Genomic DNA, 25,572 nt, shown 5'->3' with positions numbered 1-25,572 from the left:
AGAATGTACAGAGTTAGAACAAAAGAGAAGAGCTGGTAAAGAATAAGAGGTGAACATTATCAATTACATGATCTGAAGGTAACAGCATGTAAAAATTAGCAATGACATAATCAAAGCAGTGAAGTGGAAAATAATTTTAGATCTAGCCTTTGAAACATTTTATAGTGTGAAGGATGAATATTAAGAACCAGAAAGGGACAAGGACGGAACCTGAAAATTTAGAGCAGACGTTCTGCAACCACTGCCTCCTGGGTTCAAGCAATTCCCATGCCTCAGCCTCCTGAGTCGCTGCAATTACAGGCATGTGCCACCACGCCTGGCTAATTTTTGTATTTTTGGTAGAGATGGGGTTTCTCCATGTTGTCCAGGCTGATCTCGAACTCCTGACCTCAGGTGATCCACTCACTTTGGCCTCCCAAACTTCTGAGATTACAAGTGTGAGCCACTGTGCCTGTCCTATAGCAGAGGTTCTTAACCTCACATGACATAATCATACTTCTGGGGTTCGCAACTCCCTGAAATCTGTGTGAAACATGCATGTGCATTTTTTGGGAAAGAGAATACGTAACTTTTAGCACATAATCAGATTTACACCGTATTCAAAGATGAATGATAAAATGGTAAAATACAATGACCAGCAAAATAAAATGTCTCAATTTTAAGTACTGCACATATTAGAATAATGTATATAGTTAATGAAGTTTAAACAGCTGAGATTGAATATCTGAATTCCTTTTTGATATCCAACAGTTAAGGTGTCTTTTAAAATTTAAAAGAAAAGAGATTCCCCAACATGACTAAGTATGAAATGTAAAGTCTATTAATGCCAGGTCATCTAAAAATGTCACCATCACCAGCTAAAGCAGACTAATTAAAATGAAGAATACACAAAACTGCTGTCTAGCATGAATAAAACAAAGAACTACAGGAAATCACTGCTACACAAAATTTTTGAATAAAAGCTTGGTCTGTAACAAAATCTTACATGCATATCTGCATAATTCTGATTTTTGTTTTCACTATACCCTTTCCCCGATGTGGCAATAAAGCCACTGCAGGCTGCCTTCCCCTGCTCTATATAAGAAAGCGGCCATCACATTAAGTATGATAAATACTTATAGCCATTAGTAGAGAAACAACTAAAGAGAAATATGGGTAACAAGAGACTGGAGAGCTAGGAGACAGGGGCAGGGGCCAGTCTCCAAAAGGGCCTGGATGGCGCACTTTCCCTCTAATGACATGATTTGGAACTACCACAATCATTTCTTAGCTTCAGCACTAATAGCTTTATTTCTATTAAAAAAAAAAAAACCTACCTACTCAAGATCCAACAGCCAAAACTTTAATAGTAACTAGTCTTCTCAAGTCATCATAGGAAGACGGTTTTTACAAGTTTCCTTTTGACTTTTCCCCTAATTTTTCTCTAATATACATGTATTTCAATAAGAAAAAAGCCAACATAAGTAATTTTGAAAAAAGAATTGAGAAACAAGCAACATCTCTAGCCCCCTTCCTGACATATGCCAAGGAATTTCAGTAATCATAATAAAAAATTATTTCTTCAGTGTTTCAGGAAGCAATCTTTTCATGACTATAATTTAAGATGGATTTAGGCACTGTCTAATGGTCAAGTTTACTAATGAAATACAAAGCACTAATTTATAAACAAAAAGGCTGGGCTAGGCATGGTGGCTTGTGCCTGTAGTCCTAGCCACTTGAGAGACTGAGGAGGGAGGTCGGCTTGGGTCTAGGAGTTGGAGGTCGCCTTGAGCTATGATCGCACCACTATGCTTCAGCCTAGGTGACAGAGCAAGACCTTGTCCCTGAAAGTACAAGATAAAAACAAAAAAGTTGCAGTATTAAATAAATAAACAAGCTCCAATCACTCATAAAAGGTGATCAGTCAGTAATAAGTTTTTTAAAAAAGAAAAATGTGTCTCTGGAACATATACTACTGATTGTCTTCTTTGCACTGCGATGGTTTCCTAGTTAAACCCCAATGCTTCCTCAATCACTATTTTCTGGCTTGCCAATAAAGTATGTTATACTTGGTATGTCTAAGATTAAGAACTACTAGGACAGATAAATCTTTCATATATACTTCAACATATGTAGGCAGCTGGATCAGTTATCTCCTGATAATTAAATGAGCCGTTGGGAGGTGCTCAGCCGTTTATTGTTTTTTCTTTGCAGTAGGGCAGTCACAACTCCACCCATGGGGCTCCCACCAAAGCAGCGGTCAAAGCGGTACTACTCCTATCACGGAAAGAGCAGTTCCCTGACCTGGAATTCAGTCCTCCAGCATTCCAAGCATTCCAGAACTTCCCAGGACTAGGGTTGAATGGACGCAGAGGCATATTGAAAATGTGCTGATTTGAGCTGGTTTCTTAATTGGGCAATTACTACCAAGTTAAACTGAAAAGGTTTCTGTCCTTAAAACACTCAACAGTGTAATTTAATCTCTTGGATTTTGTTTTGGAGACTAGCCCTTGCTCCATCTTCTTGCTCTCCAGTGTCCTGTCACCTGTATTTAATCTCCTACGTTTTAAGAAATGTAGAAATCAACCCGTTTACAACTTCTTACTGTATATAATCTTCTAATTATATAAACTAGTGAATGAGAAGAATGACAATTCCAAACAGTAGATGTGCTGCATTATTCATATTTTGTTTTGAAACATCTGGAACAGTTTGTGGAAACACATTGTGCTTTCATATTTAAGGTTCATTTTGCCTAATTTTAAAAATGGTTTGCATTTCCAGGGTACATACAGCTAAGTGATGAGGGACTGAGGACAAAGATGCCTATGATTGTAAGGTATCAAGTTTCTCGTACATAACACAAAGCAAATAATATCCATGTGGATAAATTTAAGATTTTATAGCCACTTATTTCCTTGGAAATAAGGTGTGTGTGTAGACTTCAACTTTTACTCCATACACCACATATCTATGGAACTTTCACAGATGTCTATGAAAATTTTAGGGCCAGGCTATACTTAAAAATATGATTCATTAAATATTATTTTTATATTGAAATTACACTCTGAAAACATTTAATAATCTTATTTATGAAGAGTTATTGAGAGGATATATTTACTACTGATTTACTCTACCAACTTACCACTTTTTAAACTACACATAAAACATTTAAATTCATATACTGCTACTATCAGTGGCTTATGTTTATGCACTGTTGTAATTCATAAAACTCTAAAATTCACAGTAACAGAAGCATAATTTGTATATATTATCTACTGAAACACATGGTTTACAGGACAAGAACAAACAGTAATATTTACTCAGATTCCACTAAACAATATACATGTAAAAGAAAAGGTTAAATATGCTTTTGTTTTTATTACAATTTGTTGTTCTTTCCTCGTTGGCATCCCAGAAAAGTCACTCCATAGATTTACAGTAGGATCGTTAAGTACTGTTCTATTATACAAGGAAGGAAAGTAAGACAACCTCTCATTCATGCAGGACAAATAGTTATGCCAAAAGCACAAATTACATGTAAGTACAGGGTATAACTTTGTCATCTCTCTTTTCATAATCTAGCCATTTACACACTTTGATTTGTGACTTCCACTTAGGTTTATTAACATCAAAGCTTTGTCATCACTTACCTGTTTCTACAGACATTTTTACCTGAGGCAATAAAGTATAAAAACTTCTTTGCATTCTTGCTTTACTGTTGCAAGAAAGCTTTAGTGTTCACTGGGATTACAATGTTTCATGGTTATTAAACTTCTGTACATTGCTGTAAAGTTTACTGTCCTTGGCATACCAATTTTACATGCAATATCATTAAACCAATGCACTGCACACAAATATACTAGCAGTACACTCCAATGTTCCAATTTTACGTACTGTTAATGTCCTATTAACATCTTTTTCTTTTTCACAAAAATAATCAATACAAATTATGGTCAAACAGCTTGAAATAAAAGAAAGCTATTCCAATTTAATTTTATGATTATAGCAAATTAAAATAGATCCATCTTATTAACTACATTGTTTAAAATATTCACTGACATGTGAAAAAAAAGGGATTCTACATTTAATGAAACTGCAAATTCACTTCCTAAATTATTAAAAATATAGTTCTGTTTGTTTAAACATACTGGTCAACATTTCTTGCTTTTATTTAAAATTTGTAATCATCTCTTTTAGTCAGATTATACTCACAAAATAAAAAATGAGTTCAAAATATGAATTTAAATAGTATCAAAGAAAAGCAAACCATCTTTGGTATTCTCTATTTTAGAATTTTAATGATTTTTAAATTTAATGCCCAATATATTACCTGTATTAAACTCAAATAGCAAGGTTTATGAAAAAACATTTTTTAGGTAACAGTTTACAGCAACATTAAAAAACCCCAATTAGCTTACTCACTAGAAGAAAGCCATTAGAAGTTTGTGGCAATTGGTCCTATATTCATTGTAATTGTTCCATCTCATGGGTAAGGTTGACAGCTTTGTAAATTATTCCCTCTTCCGCTAACTATCAGGGTTACCTGCTGCAGTAGCAGATTACAGATCCCTCTGATATGCCCCGTATTTTCCTGAATCTACTGCTTTATTTTTCAGAGCAGTTCACCATCAGGTTTTTTGTTTGTTTGGTTTTTGAGATGGAGTCTTGCTCTGTCACCCAGGCTGTAGCGCAGTGGCACGATCTCAGCTCACTGCAACCTCCCACTTCCGGGTTCAAGTGATTCTCCTGCCTCAGTCTCCTGAGCAGCTGGGACTACAGGCCCATACCACCAATCCTGGCTATTTTTTTTTCTCTTTTTCTTGTAGAGAAGAGTTCTTGCTATATTGTCCAGGCTGGCCTTGAACTCCTTGCCTCAAGTAATCCTCTCACCTTGGCCTCCCAAAGTGCTGGGATTATAGGTGGGAGCCAACAAACCTGGTGTGTTACAGCATACCTTTTAGTCTTCTTTATGGCTTATGTTTATTACTCTCATTTTTCTCTCCATTTAAAAATTCTAACTTACAGTAGCATTTTTCTAAGTCACTTTAAATCTTTCCAGTACCAAGGTCGGCATAAATATACAAACATTCAAATATAGTACAGAAAAGTGATGCATTTAAGTTGGTGAGAGAAGATGCCTAATTTTGTTTTCCTAGCAGCAGCTTTTCCCAGGGGTCTTCTTCCCTCTTTCTCATCATTTGTCTGACATTTCAGAGAGTATAAGCTACTATATCCTGGGAAAATTATCTGTCATTTTGTACATCAAAGCTAAAAGCTCTCCTCTCTCAGATCAGTTAATCAAGACTTGGCTGTACCCTTTCCTCCTTTCTCCCCGTTGCCAGGGACGAGAGGAGAAGACTACCGAGTGTTCAAGGCACCGGCTTTTAGGAGACTGGTTACATATGTGGCGATTGAGTATCAAAATAAATGGGAACTCTGAGAAAATGGGAAACCATGAGTCAGCCTATAATGCCGTAGATATAAATGAATAATGAGTAAACAGTGGAGAGAAAGCCCTATAAAGCCACAAAATTATTTCCCCACAAAATACTTATTAATTAATGAGTACAAAGTACTTATTAAGTTTTCAATGAAGAAATCTGGCAGATGTCTTTTTACTATAAGATAAAAGTAATTCTAATTGTACCATTGATAGAAATCTAATTTGTGTACCTCCTAATACGATGCACTGAAAAGAACACAGTATGGCTTTAGTGGTATTTGTGACAAAAGTGCATACATCATGAGGAAACATCAACCAAACCTAAATTAAGGAACATTTTGGAAAGTAGCCACTACTCAGTCATAGGTGAAAATGCTTTAAAACTGCAAATGCAAGTAGGCATAGGAAAAATATGAATGGATTATAGATGGAAGGAAAGGCACACTGATTTTGAACTGAATTAAGCCATTTTAAGTACAGCGTTAGCTGGACACTCTTACTATTCATTCAACCACTGACTTAGTTAACAGTTGTTTATTAGGACTTACCATGAACTAGGGACTATACTAAATACTAGTAAAATGATGAATAAAAGCTAAATAGTCAAAGTACTTTAAGATGGTAGTTATAAGAACTAAAAGACAAATGTGCACTTAAAGTAGATGAAATTTCAGTGAATACTGAATCTGGATTCTACTTTTTTGATACATTCAAATAAGTGAGACTTAGAACTGCACAGTTGGAGGCATTCTGCTTTCTCTGGACATAAAGACATCCAAATCAAATTTATTAAGTAAATAATATCAAATTTAACATTTATAATTAATTCCTATAACAGAATTAACTACATAAACAATCATATAAAATTAATCTAAACATGTCAACTAAGCTTTTAGAATACAATGTTTTGCTATATTTTTTTTTGATAAAAGCCTTACATCTGAATTCCAGGCAAGTTATAGAAAAAAGAAAAATATTAAAAAGACTTAATACTTCTAAGCCAGTCTTGATAACTACTTAAAAAGACCCCAATACCATTTATTAATCTTCAAACTATCTTTAGTTTATCTGCCATAATTTGAATGCAGTGACAAAATGGTATCTTTTCTTGACCACTCAGCTTGTTCTGCCTTTCTCTTGATCCCTGGGGAAATCACTTTCTGATGTGAGGGTATGATCTCCTGTCATGTTTCTTTGAAAACAACTTTTATGGTAGTTCATCAGCTTGTGACAACATTAACTCCAATCTTTACATGGTGTTCTCCCTGTGTGTGCATCTCTATGTCTACATTTCCCCTTTTTATAAGGACACTAGTCATATTAGATCAGGGGCCAACCTATTCCATATGATCTCACATTAACTAACATCTGCAATAATCTTATTTCCAGATAAGGTCACATACTGGGCTAATAAGGGTTAAGACTTCAATGTATGAACTTTGAGGGGGATGCAACTGAACTCATTAACAGTCCACCCTCTGTTACTCCCAAATTCATGTCCTCCTCACATCCCAATGTCTCCAAAAGGTTTAATCATTCCAGCATCAACTCTAAGTCCAAAAATCTTACCAAGGCCCAAATCTTTCATTAAGATCAATTATAAGTGAAATTCTACTCCTTCTGTAAGGCTGTGAAATGAGGCAATAAATTAACTGCTTCCAAAATACAATGGTAAGAAAGGAATAGGATAGACACTCCCCTTCCAAAAGGCAGAAATTGAAAGTAAAATAAGAGGCCACAGATTCCAAGCAAGTCTGAGGTGCTCTTTGACTTATGATGAGGTTAAGTCCTGGCAAATCCATCACAAATTGAAAATACTGTTAAGTAGAAAATGCATTTAATCCACCTAACCTACCATACATCATAGCTTAGCCTAGGCTACCCTGAACATGCACAGAACACTTAACATTAAGCCTACAGTTGGGTAACACAGTACACTGTAGAGTATTGGTGTTTATCCTCACGACTGTGTGTCTGATTGGAAGATGCAGCTCACTGCTGCTACCCAGCATCGAGAAAACAGTATCACATCACATATTGCTAGCCCAGGAAATGATCAAAATTCAAAATTTGAAATATGGCTTCTACTGAATGTGTATTGCTTTCACACCACAGTAAAGTCAGACAGTCTGAATCTGATGCTTATCCTCTGGGCCCACCAGGTAGTGACCCCAACCTTAGGGTCACTCTTCCCTTTACTTGAAAGACAACAGACTAACAGCCTGTGGACTTCCGGATGTCCCACAGCCTTCTTTCATTTCATCTCTTCTCTAATCCCTTCAGCATTTCTGAGATGGGTGACTGGATCCATGAGTCACACTACATCTCTTCAGCAAACAGGTGCCCAAACACAGTCTTCTGTGTTATCTGCAGAGCATACTTTCTCATTTTCTGCAAGATGGATAGGCCAAGAATTTGTCAAAACTTTAAGTGCGGTTCCTTTTTGGGTAACGATTCCTTCTTCTCACCACTTACACTTAACTATGTACGGCAAGGAAAACGAAGGCCACGCCTTCAACACTTGGCTTAGAAACTGCCTTTCCTTTGCTAAATATCCAATTTCATCATTAACAAATGCTACTTTCAGTCTCCACCCATTACCACAAACCCAATTCCAAATCTATTTCCACATTTTTAGGTATCTGTCACAGCAGCACACCACTTCCCAGGACCAATGTCTATATTAGTCAGTGTTCTCCAAAGAGAACCAAAAGAAGATATGTATATATATCTCTCCCTCACCTCAGAGCAAGACATATACATATATATACACACATATATACATACACACACAGACACACACACACCTCCCCCCCACAAGCGGGAGAGGGAGAGAGAAGGAGAAAGAGATACTTAAGGAACTGGTTCAACTGCCGGGGCTGGCAAGTCCAAAATCCATGGGACAGGCTAGCAAGCTAGAATTTGGGTAAGAGTTGACACTGCAGTCTTGAGTCTAAAATCCGCAGGGAGGTTGGTTTCTATGATGCAGTCTAGAGGCCAAATTCCTTCTTCTTCAGGGAATCTCTGTCTTTGCTTTTAAAGCCTTCCACTGATTGGATGGGACCTACCCATATTATGGAGGGCTATCTGCCTTACTCAGTTTAGTGATTAAAATATTAATCACATTTAAAAAATACTCTCAAAGTTACATTTTGACTGGTGATTGATCATATAGCTGGGCACTATAGCCTAGCCAAGTTGACACATAGTATTAACCATCACACCGCCCTCATGACTTTCCTGCCATCATTAATGATATCTATCTTAAAAATATAAAAATTATGATTTCAACAATGTCTTATAACCTTACTGTTTTTCACAATTAAAATATCCTAAACCTCAATTCCTATACCAAATTATCAGGAATTTTATACTGAGCTAATAGTAAATAATGGCAAGTAAAATCTCCAGTGGGGAGTAGGTCAAGCTATTTTCAAACTATGGAATGTTTATCCAACTAACATTTTGAACACCTTCTAAATGCCAAGCTCTTGGTTCAGTGCTAGAGGAACAATACTAAAAAGCTCACTTTTATTGAGTTTTTAAGTTCCTTGAGGATAATAATTGCAGAAACAAAAGAGGCGAATTGGATCAGATCAACTGCCCATATATCATGAGCACTGCATATAATGCAAACATGAAAATCCTTATGGCAGAGCCAAGATGATCAACTAGAAGCAGCAGTGTTCAGAGGCTGCCGCTGAAAAAACCCATGATAAGCCTGTGAATCCTTTACCAGCAACCAAGGTATCCAGGTTCTCTCATCAAAATTGACTAGAAGGCTGGCGTGACCCATGGAGAGAAGGAAGAGCAGTGTGGTGGGACGGCCCACCTGAGAGCCACATGGGGAAGAGGAACCCCCTCCCCTCAGCCAAGGGAGGCAGTGAGACAGCATGCTACGCAGCCGGGGAAACTGTGCTTTTTCCAGGAAATGGTGCAACCGAAGACGAAGATCCCACGTGCAAACCCACACCTCAGGCCTAGCATCCCAACTCCAGAATGAGCAGATTCTTACAGCCTCTCAGCTGGAATCTGCTTAAGCCTACTGAAACCCCAGGGGGAGGGGAGACCAGACCTGTAGTCTAGGCCGTTTGAGCTCCTTGGAGGAGGGATAGCAGCCAGCACTGGGACCCGCAACTGCAAAACACTCTAAGCTCCTTGGGCGGGGGAAGGGTGGCATACACTTCGATAGCTCTGGGGCTGTGTTTCTCCCCTGCTAGAGCCAGGGAGGCTTGATGGCTTGGTCCCAAGACTTGTCCCCCAAAGCACAACACACTGGCTGTGGCAGTCTGCAGCCAGAGTGCCTCTTTAGGCCTAACCCTGACTCATCCTTCCTCATGGAGCAAGGTTTCCCTGCAGGATCTCCAGTAACTCCAGCCAGAGGCTCAGGGTCAGAATTTGGATATCCCTGGGCCTGAGCCCCTAAAGGGAGAAGTGACAGCAGTCTCTGCATACCAGCTGACTTAGCCTCTCCTCTTGGTAGTTCTGAAGAATAAGGGCAGCCCAGATTAGTGGGTTTCCCCCCAGTGAAACACTTTCTCCAAGGGACAAAATGCTTCATTAAGCGGGTCCTGCTCCCCATACCACCCAACTGGTTGAGATCCTCCAAAAAGGGTTGTCAGACACCCTATACATGAGTGATCCTACTAGCTATCAGGTTGTACTCTGGGAGGCCAAGGCGGGTAGATCACGAGGTCAGGAGTTTGAGACCAGCCTGGCCAAAATGGTGAAATCTCATCTCTACTAAAAACACAAGACCTAACACCATAAAAACCCTAGAAGAAAAGCTAGGCAAAACTATTCAGGACATAGGCATAGGCAAGGACTTCATGACTAAAACACCAAAAGCATTGGCAACAAAAGCCAAAATAGACAAATGGGATCTTATTAAACTCCAGAGCTTCTGCACAGCAAAAGAAATAATCATTAGAGTGAACTGGCAACCAAGAGAATGGGAAAAAAAATTCTGCAATCTACCCATCTGACAAAGGGCTAATATCCAGAATCTACAAAGAACTAAAACAGATTTACAAGAAAAAAACAAACAACCCCATTCAAAAGTGGGTGAAGGATATGAACAGACACTTTTCAAAAGAAGACATTTATGAGGCCAACAAACATATGAAAAAATGCTCATCATCAATGGTCATCAGAGAAATGAGAATCAAAACCACATAGAGATACCATCTCACGCCAGTTAGAATGGCGATCATTAAAAATCAGGGGACAACAGATGCGGGAGAGGATGTGGAGAAATAGGAATGCTTTTATACCGTTGGTGGGAGTGTAAAATAGTTCAACTATTGTGGAAGATAGTGTAGAGATTCCTTAAGGACCTAGAACCAGAAATACCATTTGACCCAGCAATCCCACTAATGGGTATATACCCAAAGGATTATAAATCATTCTACTATAAAGACACATGCACAGGTATGTTTATTGCAGCACTAATCACAATAGCAAAGACATGGAACCAACCCCAATGCCCATCAATAATAGACTGGATAAAGAAAATGGCACATATATGCCATGGAATACTATGCAGCCATAAAAGGGAATGAGATCAGGTTTTTTCCAGAGACATGGATGAAGTTGGAAGCTATCATCCTCAGTAAACTAACACAGGAACAGAAAACCAAACGTCACATGTTGTCACTCGTAAGTGGAAGCTGAACACTGAGAACCCATGAACACAGAGAGGGGAACAACATGCACCAGGGCCTGTTGGGGGGTGGAGAGTGAGGGGAGGGAACTTAAGAAGATGGGTCAACAGCTGCAGCAAACCACCATGGCATACATATCCCTATGTAACAAACCTGTATGTTCTGCACATGTACCCCTTTTTTTTTCTTTAGAATAAAGAAAAAACAGCTAAAGACAAAATTAGAGACTTTAATGTAAGAATAAAAACTAGAAGCTTTAAAAAAAAGAAACAAAAGAAAATCTTTAACCTGTACCATTACAAGTAGTCAACTGGCAGTTTCCCTGCTTCTTGAAACCCAGGTAAAACTCTCTAGAACTGTATACCAATTATCAATTTGTTCTCTCCCAGCTAAAATCCACACTTCTTTGCTTGGTAATACTAGAGCTAGACTCTGTAAACTCTTCTCCTTTGCCAGCTGGGACAACTCTGTTCATAGAGGGTATGGGAGTGACACTGCAAGATAGCAGAAGCAAAAAGGCACTCCTCTCAGGTCTCAGTCCACCTTTTGTTATTCAGAACTGGACCCCTCACAGACCAGCCAGAACCATTTCCAATTAGCTCTGGTGGGCAGAAACAGTGACTTCAGCTGCACCTTCAGGACACACTGGTCGGTGGCTTCCAAATAGCGTTAATGAACAGCTTCCATGGCAGCTCCAGGGGCCCTTAGGTCACACACAACCCACTAGGCTGCAGTTATTAGTTACTCCAGGGCGCCACCTCTGCAGTAGCGCCAAGCCAGGACCTCAGGCCACCTTCTCCCACCCAGCAGGTCAATACTATAGACTAGTTCCAGCCTACTCACTCCTTCCACCAATGGCAGGCTCATTCTACAGACTAGCTATGGCCTGTGCCATCTGGCAAGTTTCTTCAGCAGCAGCAGGCTTTACTTGGGATAGGCACAGCCCTTGAAAGAGGGTGAATCCCCGCTTTGGGGATGGAGGGGGGATACCTCTCCCAAGTCTTTAGTTCCTTCATGGTCCACTCTCTTCAGCCTAAAGGCAGTAGCTACTTTTTGACATCTGCTACTTCTGGACCCTGTGACTATTACTCCCTTAGTATCAATCACCTTTTACTACTTTTTTACATTAAATTTCCTTCTTGAAATTACTGATTTCTGTCTCCTCATTGGACTCTGACAGAGATATATCCTACCTTTAATTTCACAATCTATGAATATTCAAAACCCTTCCAGGAGTGTTGCTAAGAACTGAGGCAATGGAGGTACTTACATTCTCCATGTGTCCTCTTTTGATATTCACTTCCATCCAGTGATACTTCTGCTTAAACCATGGGAGCTTTGTGTAACTCTATCCAAGCACTTGTGAATTTGCTAGACTTTACTTAACATGGGCTGAAAAAAGGAGAGATCTTAAGACTATACAGTTGTCCTTCCAATTTTGTCCTTCCTTCTCCCTCTATCTTCACTCCCAGTACTCACTTCCTCCCACATTTCTTTATATGCTTCAAATTCTTCTGCTTGAATTATGCAAAGCAGCTTTCTCTCACCCCTGAAGCCTAGGTCAGCCACATTCAGGTTCTTATGGGGCTTGCTCTCTACCTCAAAACAGAGTACGTAAACCAAAACCATTCTCTCGCTAAGAGGATTTTCAGCCAATTATCAAGATATACAGCTTGTTATATTTATATCTTCAGTTGGTGTAAAATATATAACATGCATTTGATTATGATGAAAAATTAATTTATTAATAGAGTTGGTTTTTGCCATGTCAGGATTCTTTTCCTAATTTAATTGGCTTGAGGTTTACCAGCTGAAGCATCTCAGTAACTTAAGTCAAAATGTAATTAATCTTATTTAAATTCTAAAATGAATATTTGATATTTTAATGTGATATAACAAAGGACAAAAGCTGGCTATATAAATGTTAATAATCTATATTAAAAATTCAATCTTATATGTAATAACAGGTTAAATGGACCCATCTTTTAACTTCAGAGAGAAAGGTATATCTATTATTAAAACATTATACATGTCATCAATTAATTCACTTATTCAATAAATATTTACTGCACCTACTATGTGCCAGACTTTTTTCTAGACCCTTGGGACATAGCAGATTAGAGCAAAGTCTCTTATTTATTTATCTTTTCTACTGGGAATATAGCATGACATGTCTCTATGGCTCTAAGTATGTAATTAAATATATTTGGGAGAGTTAGTAGCTGATTCTAACCATTTTTAGATATTGGTTGTCTAATATTTCTATAAATGCTAAGCAAACCAAAGATGGAGAAGGTCACTTTGTTATCTAATGCCTTTTAGTTCATTCATTTAGATAAACATTTATTATGTGCCAATAGGTAACTTCGATTTTTCTAGGTACTAATAATACAGAGATGAAAAAGACAGGCCATTCTAGTAAGGGAAGACAAAATAAACAAGTAGATAAAAGAATTTCAAAGAGTGATAAGCACTGAAAGAAAAGAAAAACTGATAACTGAGAAAAGAGTTTTATGTATTTATAAATACGAATGTAAATAAACATATCAAAGAATGTTTGATGTTTTTGTATAATAAGTAATTTGGATTTATTTAGAATAAAAAATACAGCATTATAGACTGTTATGCAAAATAATTTTACTTTTTAAACTGTAGTGGAAATTTTTTTTTTTTTTTGAGACAGAGTTTTGCTCTTGGTGTCCAAACTGGAATGCCATGGAGTGATCTCAGCTCATTGCAACTTCGGCCTCCTGGGTTCAAGCGATTCTCCTGCCTCAGCTGCCCAAGTAGCTGCGATTACCAGCATGCACCACCACGCCTGGCTAATTTTGTATTTTTAGTAGAGATGGGGTTTCTCCATGTTGGTCAGGCTGGTCTCGAACTCCTGACCTCAGGAAATCTGCCTGTCTCAGCCTCCCAAAGTGCTGGGATTACAGGCATGAGCCACCAAGACTGGCTGTAGTGGAAAAACTTTCTGCTGAAAAGCAAACAACAACAACAAAAACCTGTTATGAAGTTAAAAAAAAAAAAAAACCCTAAAGTATCCAATATTATATATAATTTGGAAAGAAAATTTGGGGAATAAATGAAATATTCATGCAATTAACAAGTGAATAACAACAAATAAAATATCACTGTTGTCAACTGTGAACTGTATTGTATTTTACTTCAGCTTTGCTGTTTTTACTTTTCTTCTCCAGTTTTGAGCATTATTACAATGACTTGAAATGGTAATGGTACCAGGTGTGGTGGCTCATGCCTGTAATCCCAACACTTTGGGAGGCGAAGGCGGATGGATCACCTCAGGTCAGGAGTTTGAGACCAGCCTGACCAATGTATCTACTAAAAATACAAAAATTAGCTGGGCATGGTGGCTTGCGCCTGTAGTCCCAGCTACTAGGGAGGCTGAAGCGAGAGAATCACTTGACCGGGAGGTAGAGGTTGCAGTGAGCCGAGATCATGCCACTGTATTCCAGCCTGGGAAACATAGTAAGACTCCGTCTCAAAACAAAAACAAACAAACAAACAGAAGATAGTAATGGTTCAGAAAGCTTTACTTTTAGTCTGATCTTACATGCTGTTGAGTATCTACGTAGTGAAATGGAGGTTTGTTTTAATCAGTTTGGATTTACCGATATATTATTCTAGCTTATAATAATAAAATACAGTAATAACCACAACACAGGGGTACCCAACCCAGTAACAGTCCATGGTCTGTTAGGAACAGGGCTACGCCGTGGGAGGTGAGTGGTAGGTGAAAGAATATTACCACCTGAGCTCCACTTCCTGTCAAATCAGCAGCAGCATTAGATTCTGATAGGAGTGTGAACCTATTGTGAACTGCACTCCTATGAGAATCTAACCAATGCCTGACGATCTGAGGTGCAACAGTTACATCCTGAAACCACGCCCACCTCGGTCAGTGGAAAAATTGTCTTCCACGAAACTAGTCCCCGGTGCCAAAAACGTTGGTGACCGCTGCCCTAACAGTTTCATTATTTAAATTCCTGCAGGAAAGAAATACTTTTACCCTTGCAACTCTAAGACTCTAGCTCCTAAACCTCCTTTCTCCATTGAAATAACTTTTTATAATTTCAAAAAATATATCAAGGTTTAAGAATGCAGCTATCCTTTTATAGCAGAATGGATTGAAAAAACAAAATAAGTCTGTCTCCTCCCTTCTATTATTTTGGATTTTACGTGTCAGAGTCAAATATAACATTGTAATGGGAGTAATACTAAAATCTTAGAAAGGTTTTTGAATATTCTGTTTTTTTTTCTTTTCTTTTTTTTTTTTTTTTTGAATATTCTGTTTTAAAAGCAGCAGTTTACCTAGAAGTAACTGATGTGCTGACATGATCTAAAACAAGTTCCACTAAGAATTTCTTTGTAGGAGGCACTATTTTGTTGCCCAGGTGTAACAATACAATACATACACTTGCAATTCAGAGTCTTTATTAATTTATCTTTTAAATGTCTTTTAAATTCATCCACTAATTTAGTGATCATCAACTGTCTCCTGAATTACTGCAACAGCTCCCTAAATCTAGTTCTCAATCCACTCCCTTTACTAAAGTCCCAATACTCTTTCCAAAGGTCAAAAACAAATTTGTGATACAGTATTACATGGATTTCTTTATGCATTAAATAACACGATATGGGGGCAGGTTTAAAAAGTGCTTCCATTTTGAAGAAGTGATACTCTTGAGATGCTTATAACAACTATAATACAGCAGGAAAATATCTGAGATTTCTGTTGATGACAAAGGCAGTTACTGTAATACCACTGCAGCTTGTTGCCTACATTCATTAAATGAATTGAAAAAAACATTAAATTACATGTCAATGAAAACAAAAATGTAATCTTTTTTCTATCTAAGTTCATGGGTCCCCTAAATTCTATGCATGGATATATGGGAGTCCATGAGGATTAAGAAATGCTGCAATGGCTGCCTACTGTGCTTAAGATAAAAATTCCTGTCACATGGTTTAAGGGACACTTAATGATCTGATTCTCAGCCACTGCTCATACCCAGTTTTGAACCCCATCTTTTGCAGCTCTTACTCTGCTGTGTCAAACTCTTACTTCCAGATCTCTGTAAAGCTATTTCCTTTGTCTACAAAACTCTTCCCCTTCTCTTTGCCTAGCAAACTTGCAATCACCCTCCAGGTGTCAACCTACATAATAATTCCTTCAGGTAACTAAGACTGTGAGATGCCCTTCCACTATGCTTCCACAGCACCGACCACAGCATTTATCACACTGTATTAAAATTGCCCTTCCCCATTAAACTGTAAGCACATAAACTGTGTCTCTAATCCCTGCTCCTTGCATACTGTCTAGTATAGAATAAGATTTGAATACTTGTGAAAGGAAGAAAGTAAAGAAAAAAGGAAGTTTCCAATTTATCTACTGTTTCATGACATGACACTCTACCCTTAATTCCTGATTGACCCTCACAAATGCAAGCTGTTGGTCACAATGGGAACTGGAAAAGTGTCGGAGTCCATTAATACAAATTCATATTTTTATTGGAAAAAGCACTTAGTGTAATGACGAAATGAAGAACATAATCACTATTATTACAGGGCCACATCAGGGAGATTTTACCAACTTGGAATACTAAGTAAGATAACTGTATTGGTGCATAAAAAATCGTATTGTGATGAAAGATTATTCACCACAAGCCAAAATTCTGGTATATATCTAGCTCAGCTATGTACACCTGTCCCCAAAGTAGTGGTAGAGGAGGATTAACAGCCCCATCTCTTAGGGAAATGTATCAAAATCACTGAGGTGAGGGCAAAGTTTTCAAGCTATAGGTTCCTCTCAATCCTTCCTGTATTCAGCCACTGACGCTGAAAGACATGTCCACCATGGTGGCAAAAGGATGAGAACCACTGTCTGGTCCAACAGCAGATGAGGCAAATGCTGTGCCAACAGACCTTATAAAACAATTGATAATCAAATGGTAGAAGTTACAAAGATTAACGTTACAAAGCTTAAAGTTACAAGCCGTAGGGAAGGAGATTAAAGTTACAAAGCTGCAGGGAAGGAGAGCTAAGCCTTGGGAAGAGAATCCAAAATAACTACACTAGTGTGAAGTTTTTAGAGTCAAGTCAGAGATTTCAAAGAAGAAAGACTAGAAGTGGGCCAGAAAAAAAAAAAAAATGAGATGGGTAAGTGAAATCAGAATCTACAAATGCTGCAGGGGGGTGAGTGGTATTTAAGGCTTGTTCCAAGAATAGTGAGTGAATCACTTTAGTGGGAAGGTGCCTGAGTAGCAGTAGGTCAGAGTGTGATTACAAAGGGCTCTGAATGACAGTTTTAAAATGTGGATTTTACTCTCGGCAAAACGAGACACTAAGGTTTCTAAAGAAGGTTACATTGCGTGGTTAAAGCACTTCTCTGGAGAAGATTAGCCTAGGGGTCTTAAACAGGATGAATCAAGGGGAGAGAGAAAATGATGAATACCCTAAACTGCTTGGCATAAGATTCACAAAAATGCTATAAAAACACTAGATGACATCTTTTCATTATATATGTTTATATTACATTAATATAATTTATATTATAATCATTTATGTGTTATTTAGTAATACAAATAAGGAATATCACTTGCCAATACTTAATTTTAATTCACAAGGACTTCTTTCCTCTTTTTTGTTGTATCTGAATGTTCCTTGAGTTTTTTGTTAGAAAACCATAATGTAATTCTAACAAAGAAAATAATACTTTCAGTTTTGAAAAAAGTTCACATGTAAAAACATTGCCTATAAAAATTTTAAAGTAGTACTCTTTCATATTTTCAAATGCGTTACATGACATTATTTATCTTGAAATAGGGAACTTGACTCATCTTTTTTTTTTTTTGAGACGGAGTTTGCTCTTGTCGCCCATGCTGGAGTGTAATGGCTAGATCTTGGGTCACTGCAACCTCCAACTCCCGGGTTAAAGCGGTTCTCCTGCCTCAGCCTCCCACCACGCCCGGCTAATTTTTTATATTTTTAGTAGAGACGGGGTTTCACCACGTTGGCGAGGTTGGTCTCGAACTCCTGACCTCAGGTGATTCACTCGCCTAGGCCTCCCAAAGCCCTGGGATTACGGCCACCACGCCAGGACGACTTAATAGAAGGAAGTTTTAGGAGCAATTTTTGCTTAGAACTTATGATCCACTAAAGTATTAAGGTTTATAATCATGCAATAGTGTTCTTTAAAGTTGCTAATAAAATCTGGAAATCATCAACAGGTTAATTTTTATGGCTGACACTTTCGTGACTTAAAAAAGCAAACTGGGCCGGACGCAGTGGCTCACTCCTGTAATCCCAGCACTTTGGGAGGCCAAGGCGGGTAGATCACGAGGTCAAGAGATCCAGACCATCTGGCCAACAGGGTGAAACTCCGTCTCTCCTAAAATACAAAAATTAGCCGGGCATGGTGGCGCACGCCGGTAGTCCAGCTGCTTGGGAGGCTGAGGCAGGAGAATTGCTTGAACCCAGGAGGCGGAGGTTGCAGTGAGCCGATTGTGCCACTGGACTCTAGCCTGACGCCTGGCGACAGAGCGAGACTCTGTCTCAAAAAAAAAAAAAAAGCAATCTACAGAACTTCACCACACTATACAAAGAAGAGGTCGTAAAACTTTTAGTTACAAAGGTTAACAAAAGTACATCTCAGAGGTTGTAACTGGACGCACACCACCTGCAGATGTGAATGCCCCTTCACTGACCAGAGAGGGAGGAAGGGGCGAGGTGCTGAGAGATTCTCAATTAGAGGTCTTGAATTAACACACACCCACACTCGTCACTACTAAATTAGTGCGGCCGGTTTGTCATCAGCACCCCGGGTTTCTCCCAAGGGAGGCAAAGTCTCCAGTCACCAGCCTCGAAGGTCCTCGGGTGCTTGGGGAAGGGGGCAGTCCAGGAAGGAGCGAGTCCCACCAGTCGCAAGGCGCCCCGACTCGCAGCGACACCTCTACCCCCGGCTCCCGGGAGACAGCCGGAGCCGCCCAGTACCAAACCACTCCCAGTCAAGGAGCGTCAAGGGAGGGAGGAGCTTGGCTGCGGCTCGCAGAAAGAGTTCGTTCCGTACCTGTGTTGAGACCGTGAGGCTGCCCTCCCGCGCCGCGACATTCACGCGGCTGCGGTGCCAGGCCGCTCCTGCTCCTGCAAGGGCCGCACCGGCCACTGCGGCTGCCAAGGAGCCAGGATTCGGCACAGCCCGTCGGCTGGCAGCGAGCCCGCGCCGCAGTCTTCCGCCCCAGGCCGCCAGCCGAGCGCCGCTCCCTGCAGCCGCCGCCATCTTTGCGGAAGCGCAGCTACGCGGTGCCTCTTCCGTACCGCCACTGCCTAGGGCCTGCGAACTCTCGCGAGATCCGACAGGCTTCCGCCCCGCCTACCGGGCGTGCGTCGTGGGTGCGGCTGCTGAGGCGACGCTCGGAGCCGCAGGCAGCGGCCTTCGGTTCCGGGCCCGCCTTCTGAGGCTGTGGGGATGGGATGACTGGAAGAGTATCAAAACAGTGTGACATGACTTACTAGTCCAAAGCGAGATAGCGCCCTCGATTGTGTGGGCCGGTTTCTCCTTTCCATTTTTCATCTTGTGAAACCGGCAAACGTTTTTAGAAATAGTCACTTCCGCCTCTGGGTTGTTCATGTCTTCCTACGCTTATAGCCTTGACTGTTCTTTCATTTCTGCTAAAAGGACTCTCAGACAAAGCCATTCTCTTTATTTCAGGCACCCACTGTTGGCTGAATATTGAATTTAAATTCAGTTTCAACAAAGTGATGGTAGCTCTTATCCTACCCAAAACGGAAGTCGGAGACAGCAGCACGCCAGCCCCGTGTCTCTGTCATTGGGGACCCAGAGTTTTTCCCTAGGGCAGGCTTAGAGGGATACCTCAGTCGTGGCTGTTCCATTGGTGATAGTGGTGTAGCTGAGGCGGACTACTTTGTTTTATTTCATAGCCTCCAATCCTCCATTCTTTGGTCTGCCCTTTTCCTGAGTAACTCTCTTTAATAAACTCTTTGTTCAGCCTCTGAAATGTTCCCTGCTATTAGAAGCTTTAGTTGGGCATGCAGTAACGGAGCTAACATCAAAGGGCCAAGACTCCTAATGACATAATCACTGCTGTCTTGAAGTTTTGCACAAAACAAAACTTCAAGAGACAAAAGCCTGTCACACGAAATCTAATTTGATCATTCAATGGAAGTTCCGTGGATCACTTTGCTATTATCTGCCCTTAATCCTTGCTCCTTTTCTCTTAGCCTGCTTGTCTAAATTAATCTGCAGTTAAAGCTTTCTCACTTTTCCCTCAGTTGCGGGACTCACCTTCAGTGTACCTTCCCAGGCAGAAAGTAGAGAGATGAGCCTCACTTCACAGACTTGTGAGCCAGACCTCAAGGTTTGAATCCTAGCTCTACCAGGATGATCATTGTGGTTTGGGGGAAATTATTTAATCTCTCTGAGTCTCAATTTTCTCATTTGTAAATGATTCACGATTTGGGGAGATGACCACTGCAACTTGGGGTAAGGTATTTAATCTCTTTGAGTCTCAATTTTCTTTTCTGTAAACAGCCCTCTTACAGTTTGGGGTGGGGGAGCTAAATGAGATATTTTGTGTAAAGTGACTAGCCAAATGCCTAGCACATGGTAGGCTCGTGACAGATGAATGTTTACTGTGGTCAAGGTTTGGTTTACTCCTGCTCTGTGAACACAAATGAGCTTGACCGAATGTCCATGATTTCAGATCACTAGCCCATCTTAACCTGAGACTTTCCTGCTTTTTCATATCTAGCCTAACTTTGTCAACCTCTGGTCTGTTTTTCACCTCTGCTAACTCTGGTAGCCGTTAGCACATGTCCTGCTCTTCTGGACTGTTGACATCTAGCTTGTTTCTGTCCCCTGGTGATTATAGGACTTCTAGGATATGTTTGAACACTGTGGATGTCTTACTTTGTAGCTTATTCTTGCTTTCCAGAAACCACAGTCTTTACTTGTCTACTTCTAACTACCTAATTCACACAGTTCCTCTAGGTATTTAATGAAATCTGGGATCTATTACTTAGTTATTGCCTCAAGCCCAAGGTAAGTTTAGATTTCTATTAAAACATGTGGCATATTTAAGAGCACTGTATTTCTCCCACAATTTGATATCCTTCTAGGTGAGATGTCTTCCTTTTCCCTGTCTCTCTAGCACCTAGCACAATGTCCAGCACATAATAGGCGTTCAATGGATGAGTATATAAGTGAACAAATAAATGGCACAAATGAAACTCTGGGGTTCCCATTTCTATGCTCTGGGCATCGAAAATACAGAAATATATTACTGCTTTGGTGTACTTTATTTTCAAAACAAAAGCTTTTTATTTTCTTTTGCTGAAAATCTTTGAACCCACTTGGAAAACCGTGTAATTAGGTGTTTTTTTAAAATTTTCATTATGTGCCCAGGCCTCTAGAACTCTCACTTATAATTTAATATGTTCAAACTTTTCTTATGCAGAGGAAACAAATTCTTATAATAGAACCAATCTCTAGTCGAATAACCATTCTAAGTATGAAATCTTCCTTGGCAGCTGCTGACATTTGTCTAAGCACATTGACTATATTGGTCTGTTTGGGATCCAGCTTTGTTCATTTCTTCATCACCAGCTGTAAAGTCCTGGGCTGGGATGTATTTTCAACCATGCAGTTTATAAACCAATCCCCAAATAAGAAGCTGCTTCAAAAGCTATACAATGTATGCTGTTTTAAATAGCTGGACAAAAACAGAATGGAAATACTGATTGTTTCAGAGTATCATTCTTAACTCACTTACTCCCGCTCTGTTTTCTGAAGGAAGAACAGAAGTGATACATCAGAAAAACTGCTCTCAAGAAGCTTTATTTTCACTGGAGAAGCTAGGCTTGAATTTCAAAACAATTGTCTCTATTGTACTGTACAGAGGGGCAAGGATGTGGTGGGCTGGCACAGGCAGAAAAGCATTAGGGAAGAGGGAAGACTTGATTTGGAACTTGCTGGGGTCTGAGGCAGGGTGAGAGCCTGGGGGAGGCCGCATACAGTGTGTGCCGAAAGGCTTGGGGTAGAAGGGATAGCTATGGGGATTGGCTTGGAGTGTCCTGGGAGCCAGGCAGGGGCCACCCAATAATCTCCAGGCTATGAAACAGTTGTCAGCCCCCTTGTCCCTCTGCACATTTGTCACTGGGGTATTCATGCTTCCCTTCCAGCGTCCCCACCCACCTTGAGGCTGAGCCCCTCTTCTGAATCTCAGATGCTCTGCCAGTGTATTTCTTCTGCTTGCCCAGACAGTATCCTGGCCTTTCTTAGCCACTATCCACAGGCTTCTCCAAATTATTTTCCTTTTAACTGTCAACAAAAACTTTGATTCCCCCTGGGTTACTGCTTTTTAACAAAAGAGGTCAACTAGTTTTTCTTACTGAAGATATTTACTCCTTTGTATTTCCATTTTAAAAGAGATTATTAACTCAAACACATCTTTGATCTTAGCATGTGTTGGGGAGAAAAACAAAAATTGCTATCTGATTCCGAAAGATTGTTTACTGTTCTATTCCAGAATAATGTGCATTGAAATTGATTATCTTAGGTGGAGGAGAAAAAATATGGGGGAATCTCAAAAGATTAAAGAGTTTGGACTCCCATAGGAATGAAGTGAAAAGCATATGAATGGACATTATAAAGAACCATTGCTTGGAATAGACAGAGGTTGAACTATATATATGGTGGATAATTGCATAGCAGAGGGTATGAATCACTCTCAGAGGCCCTAGATGAGTCAAAAGAACTGCTAATTATGTCTTTTTGTGCAGTTTGGGGCCATGGTAAAAATATCTGGATATCATGATTGATACCAGCATGTGTAGAAATAGGTTAGAATGAAATCTTACTGACAGTGAGAAAGCAGTGCCCAGAGGAGCATTTTGTGTGTCTTTCAGATCCTCCTCTGCATCTCATTCCCTTCCCATCCTCCCAATGCAGCTCCCATTACCTCGCGCTGTGATGATTGCAGCCATCTCTTAACACGTGCCTTTGCTTCCAGTCTTTCTCTCCTCTGAAGCATCCCATAGATCTATGTCAGATCAATCTTCCTAAAACATTTCTTTCACCATACATCCATTAGCTCTGTGATTTAACCTTCCTAAGCCTCTGTCTCACTGTTGGAAAATGAGGAGAAGGAGTTCAGTTTATTTTTACACTTCTAAAATTCTTATTCTATGCCACTCCAAAGTGGCTTTTTTCTCCTCATTTAACAAACTGTATCGAGTGTGAAATATGTGCCAGGCATGGTACCACACATTGGAGACACAAGGACAAATAGGATAGAGCTTGAAGTAAGCTATGCTCTCACACATTGGCCTATGCCCTCTATGCTGAAAACTTTTAAAAGTATGTAACCCCCCCATTTATGTATGTTTATTTCTTAAATTTACACATTTACAAGTAAATGTTAAAAACCACGTAGTAAGAATTTGAATGGTGATATAAAGATGAACTAGTATTTACAAATTAAAATTGTATTATTATTAAAGATGCAATGAATGTTTTGTTCTAAAGCTGTTAATATTTTAGTGAGAGCTATGTGATTAAATTGGCTTCATTGACTTGGACAATGCTGATTTAGGTTTTATGAGATACAAGGTCTGGTATTATACCGAGTTAATTTATACATTAGTTTTTGCTGACTGTCACAGCTCAAAAAGGTACCTCACAAAAATATGTTAATCCAAATGAAAGGTGTGACTGTACTATTAGTTGAGGTAATGAAACCATAATGCTTGTCTTTATTTTTTTAGCTTTTTCTTATGAAAAATTCAAATATATATATAATTAGGGAGACTAAAATGATAAGTCTCTATGTATGTAGAGCTGGACTTCCACAATTACCAACTCACGGCCAGTCTTATTTCATCTCCACCTTCTCCTTTTCCCTTAATTAGATTGTGTTGGAGTAGCCCTCAGGCTCATATAATTTTATTCTACATATTTTATGTATTTTTATTTGCTGTTTTTGGGGTGTGTGTGCGTGTGTGTGTGTGCGTGTGTGTGTGTGTGTGTGTGTGTGTGTGTGTTTGAGACAGGGTCTCAGTTTGTCACCCAGGCTGGAGTGCTGCGATCTAGGCTCACTGCAATCTCTGCCTCCCAGGTTCAAGCAATTCTCGTGCATCAGCCTCCTGAGTAGCTGGGATTACAGGTGTGTGCCACCATACCTGGTTAACTTTTGTATTTTTTGTAGAGAAGGGGTTTCACCATGTTGGTCAGGCTGGTCTTGAACTCCTGGCCTTAGGTGATTCTCCCTCCTCAGCCTCTCCAAAGTGCTGAGGTTACAAACATGAGTCATTGTGCCCTGCTCATTATGTGTTTTTAAAAGATGAGTGCTCTTAAAAAGAAAACCCACACACCAATATTTTGTTTTTGTATTTCTTAATAATGCTTATAATCCAATGAACGCAAATATTTACTGACAACAAAAAGTTGTGTCAATTGCTTAAAATGCTGGGAGGTTGGGGGGACACCGCGATAACAGAAAGAAGAAGATTTAAAAGTCTGTTGTATGAGTGTTGGGTAACACTTCCACATCTCAGGGAGAGGGGTCTGTGTTGTCATAAAGTACACTTATGAAAATTAGTGACAGCACAATGTTTGGGGTTGCAAAAAATATTTTTTCTGGAAACACATTTATGGAACAGATTGCGTATGTCAAAAGAATTCAGTCTGTACTTTAAAGTCCGTTATAGCATCTCCAAAGTTCTGTGTAGCCTACCAAAGGAGACTATTCACACCTTTCCTTTTCTCCTTTTCAGCTCTAAAATGTACATCTCAAGCACATCAAAGATGGTGACAGAGAAGAGTTAAGAAAGACAGCACGTCCAGAGGAGCAAGGGACAAGATCTAAATAATCTCATGAAATGGTCCTTGATCCCAAGATTTCTGCAGAAACTTTCAAGTCCATGATATGTATTCTTGTGCATGGAGACATCCAGAATATCATAGCTTGTCTTTAACTGTGCAGAAGAAGCCGCTAAGTTAATGCAAACGCTTTGACATTTTTATTGTTTCTTAAGAACCCAAATAAAAATTTCAGTTACTCATTCATTTCTTTTCCCCAAAGCCAATCTGCTGGTTAGTTGTCTTTAGCCTACTGCGGGGTGTGAACATGTGGTGTCAGCACCACCACCCAGAGGCCATCAGCAGTGCGGGAGGCTGGGCATCTGGCAGTAGGATCTGGCTTTTCTCCAGGGCTTGTTTTTCCAGTTGACTGGGTTGCCCTGAGTTTCTTTTGCGCTTCTGAGACTTGAAAAATACACTGAGATGGTCACCATTCAGTGGCTCTCAGAGAGGACGATGACCTTATGGTCTAGTCTCCATCTAGAGACCCTGGTGACCTGGCAAGGAGGGTGGAGCCAGGTGTGACAGGTAACTCCTAGGTGGGCAGGTCTGTGCCTCGCACACAAGCAGACTGGTGTCCGGGGGTG

General features: G+C 39.8%; 1 protein-coding gene and 1 long non-coding RNA gene across 2 annotated transcripts in view; one reads left to right on the top strand and one right to left on the bottom strand.

The window, feature by feature from the left end:
- MICU2 (mitochondrial calcium uptake 2) overlaps nucleotides 1–19,448 on the bottom strand; it is a 108,493-nt gene extending 89,045 nt beyond the window's left edge. The window contains exon 1 of the mRNA XM_032260101.1: nucleotides 19,178–19,448. Within this exon, the coding sequence (XP_032115992.1) occupies nucleotides 19,178–19,387 (210 nt within the window). The 5' untranslated portion in view covers nucleotides 19,388–19,448. The remainder of the gene's footprint in view (nucleotides 1–19,177) is intronic.
- On the top strand, nucleotides 1,741–11,297 carry LOC116537892. Its single transcript, XR_004263401.1, has 3 exons — nucleotides 1,741–1,819; nucleotides 2,424–2,429; nucleotides 11,288–11,297. It is a non-coding gene; the product is annotated as an uncharacterized LOC116537892 (long non-coding RNA).
- Nucleotides 19,449–25,572: the final 6,124 nt, after the last annotated feature.

The sequence above is a fragment of the Sapajus apella genome, unplaced genomic scaffold (genome assembly GCF_009761245.1).
Source record: "Sapajus apella isolate SASKATOON/1434 unplaced genomic scaffold, GSC_monkey_1.0 scaffold114, whole genome shotgun sequence".
NCBI classification, from domain to species: Eukaryota; Metazoa; Chordata; class Mammalia; order Primates; family Cebidae; genus Sapajus; species Sapajus apella.
The sequence above is the reverse complement of the archived record's forward strand: the minus strand, read 5'-3'. Positions and strand labels throughout refer to the sequence as shown.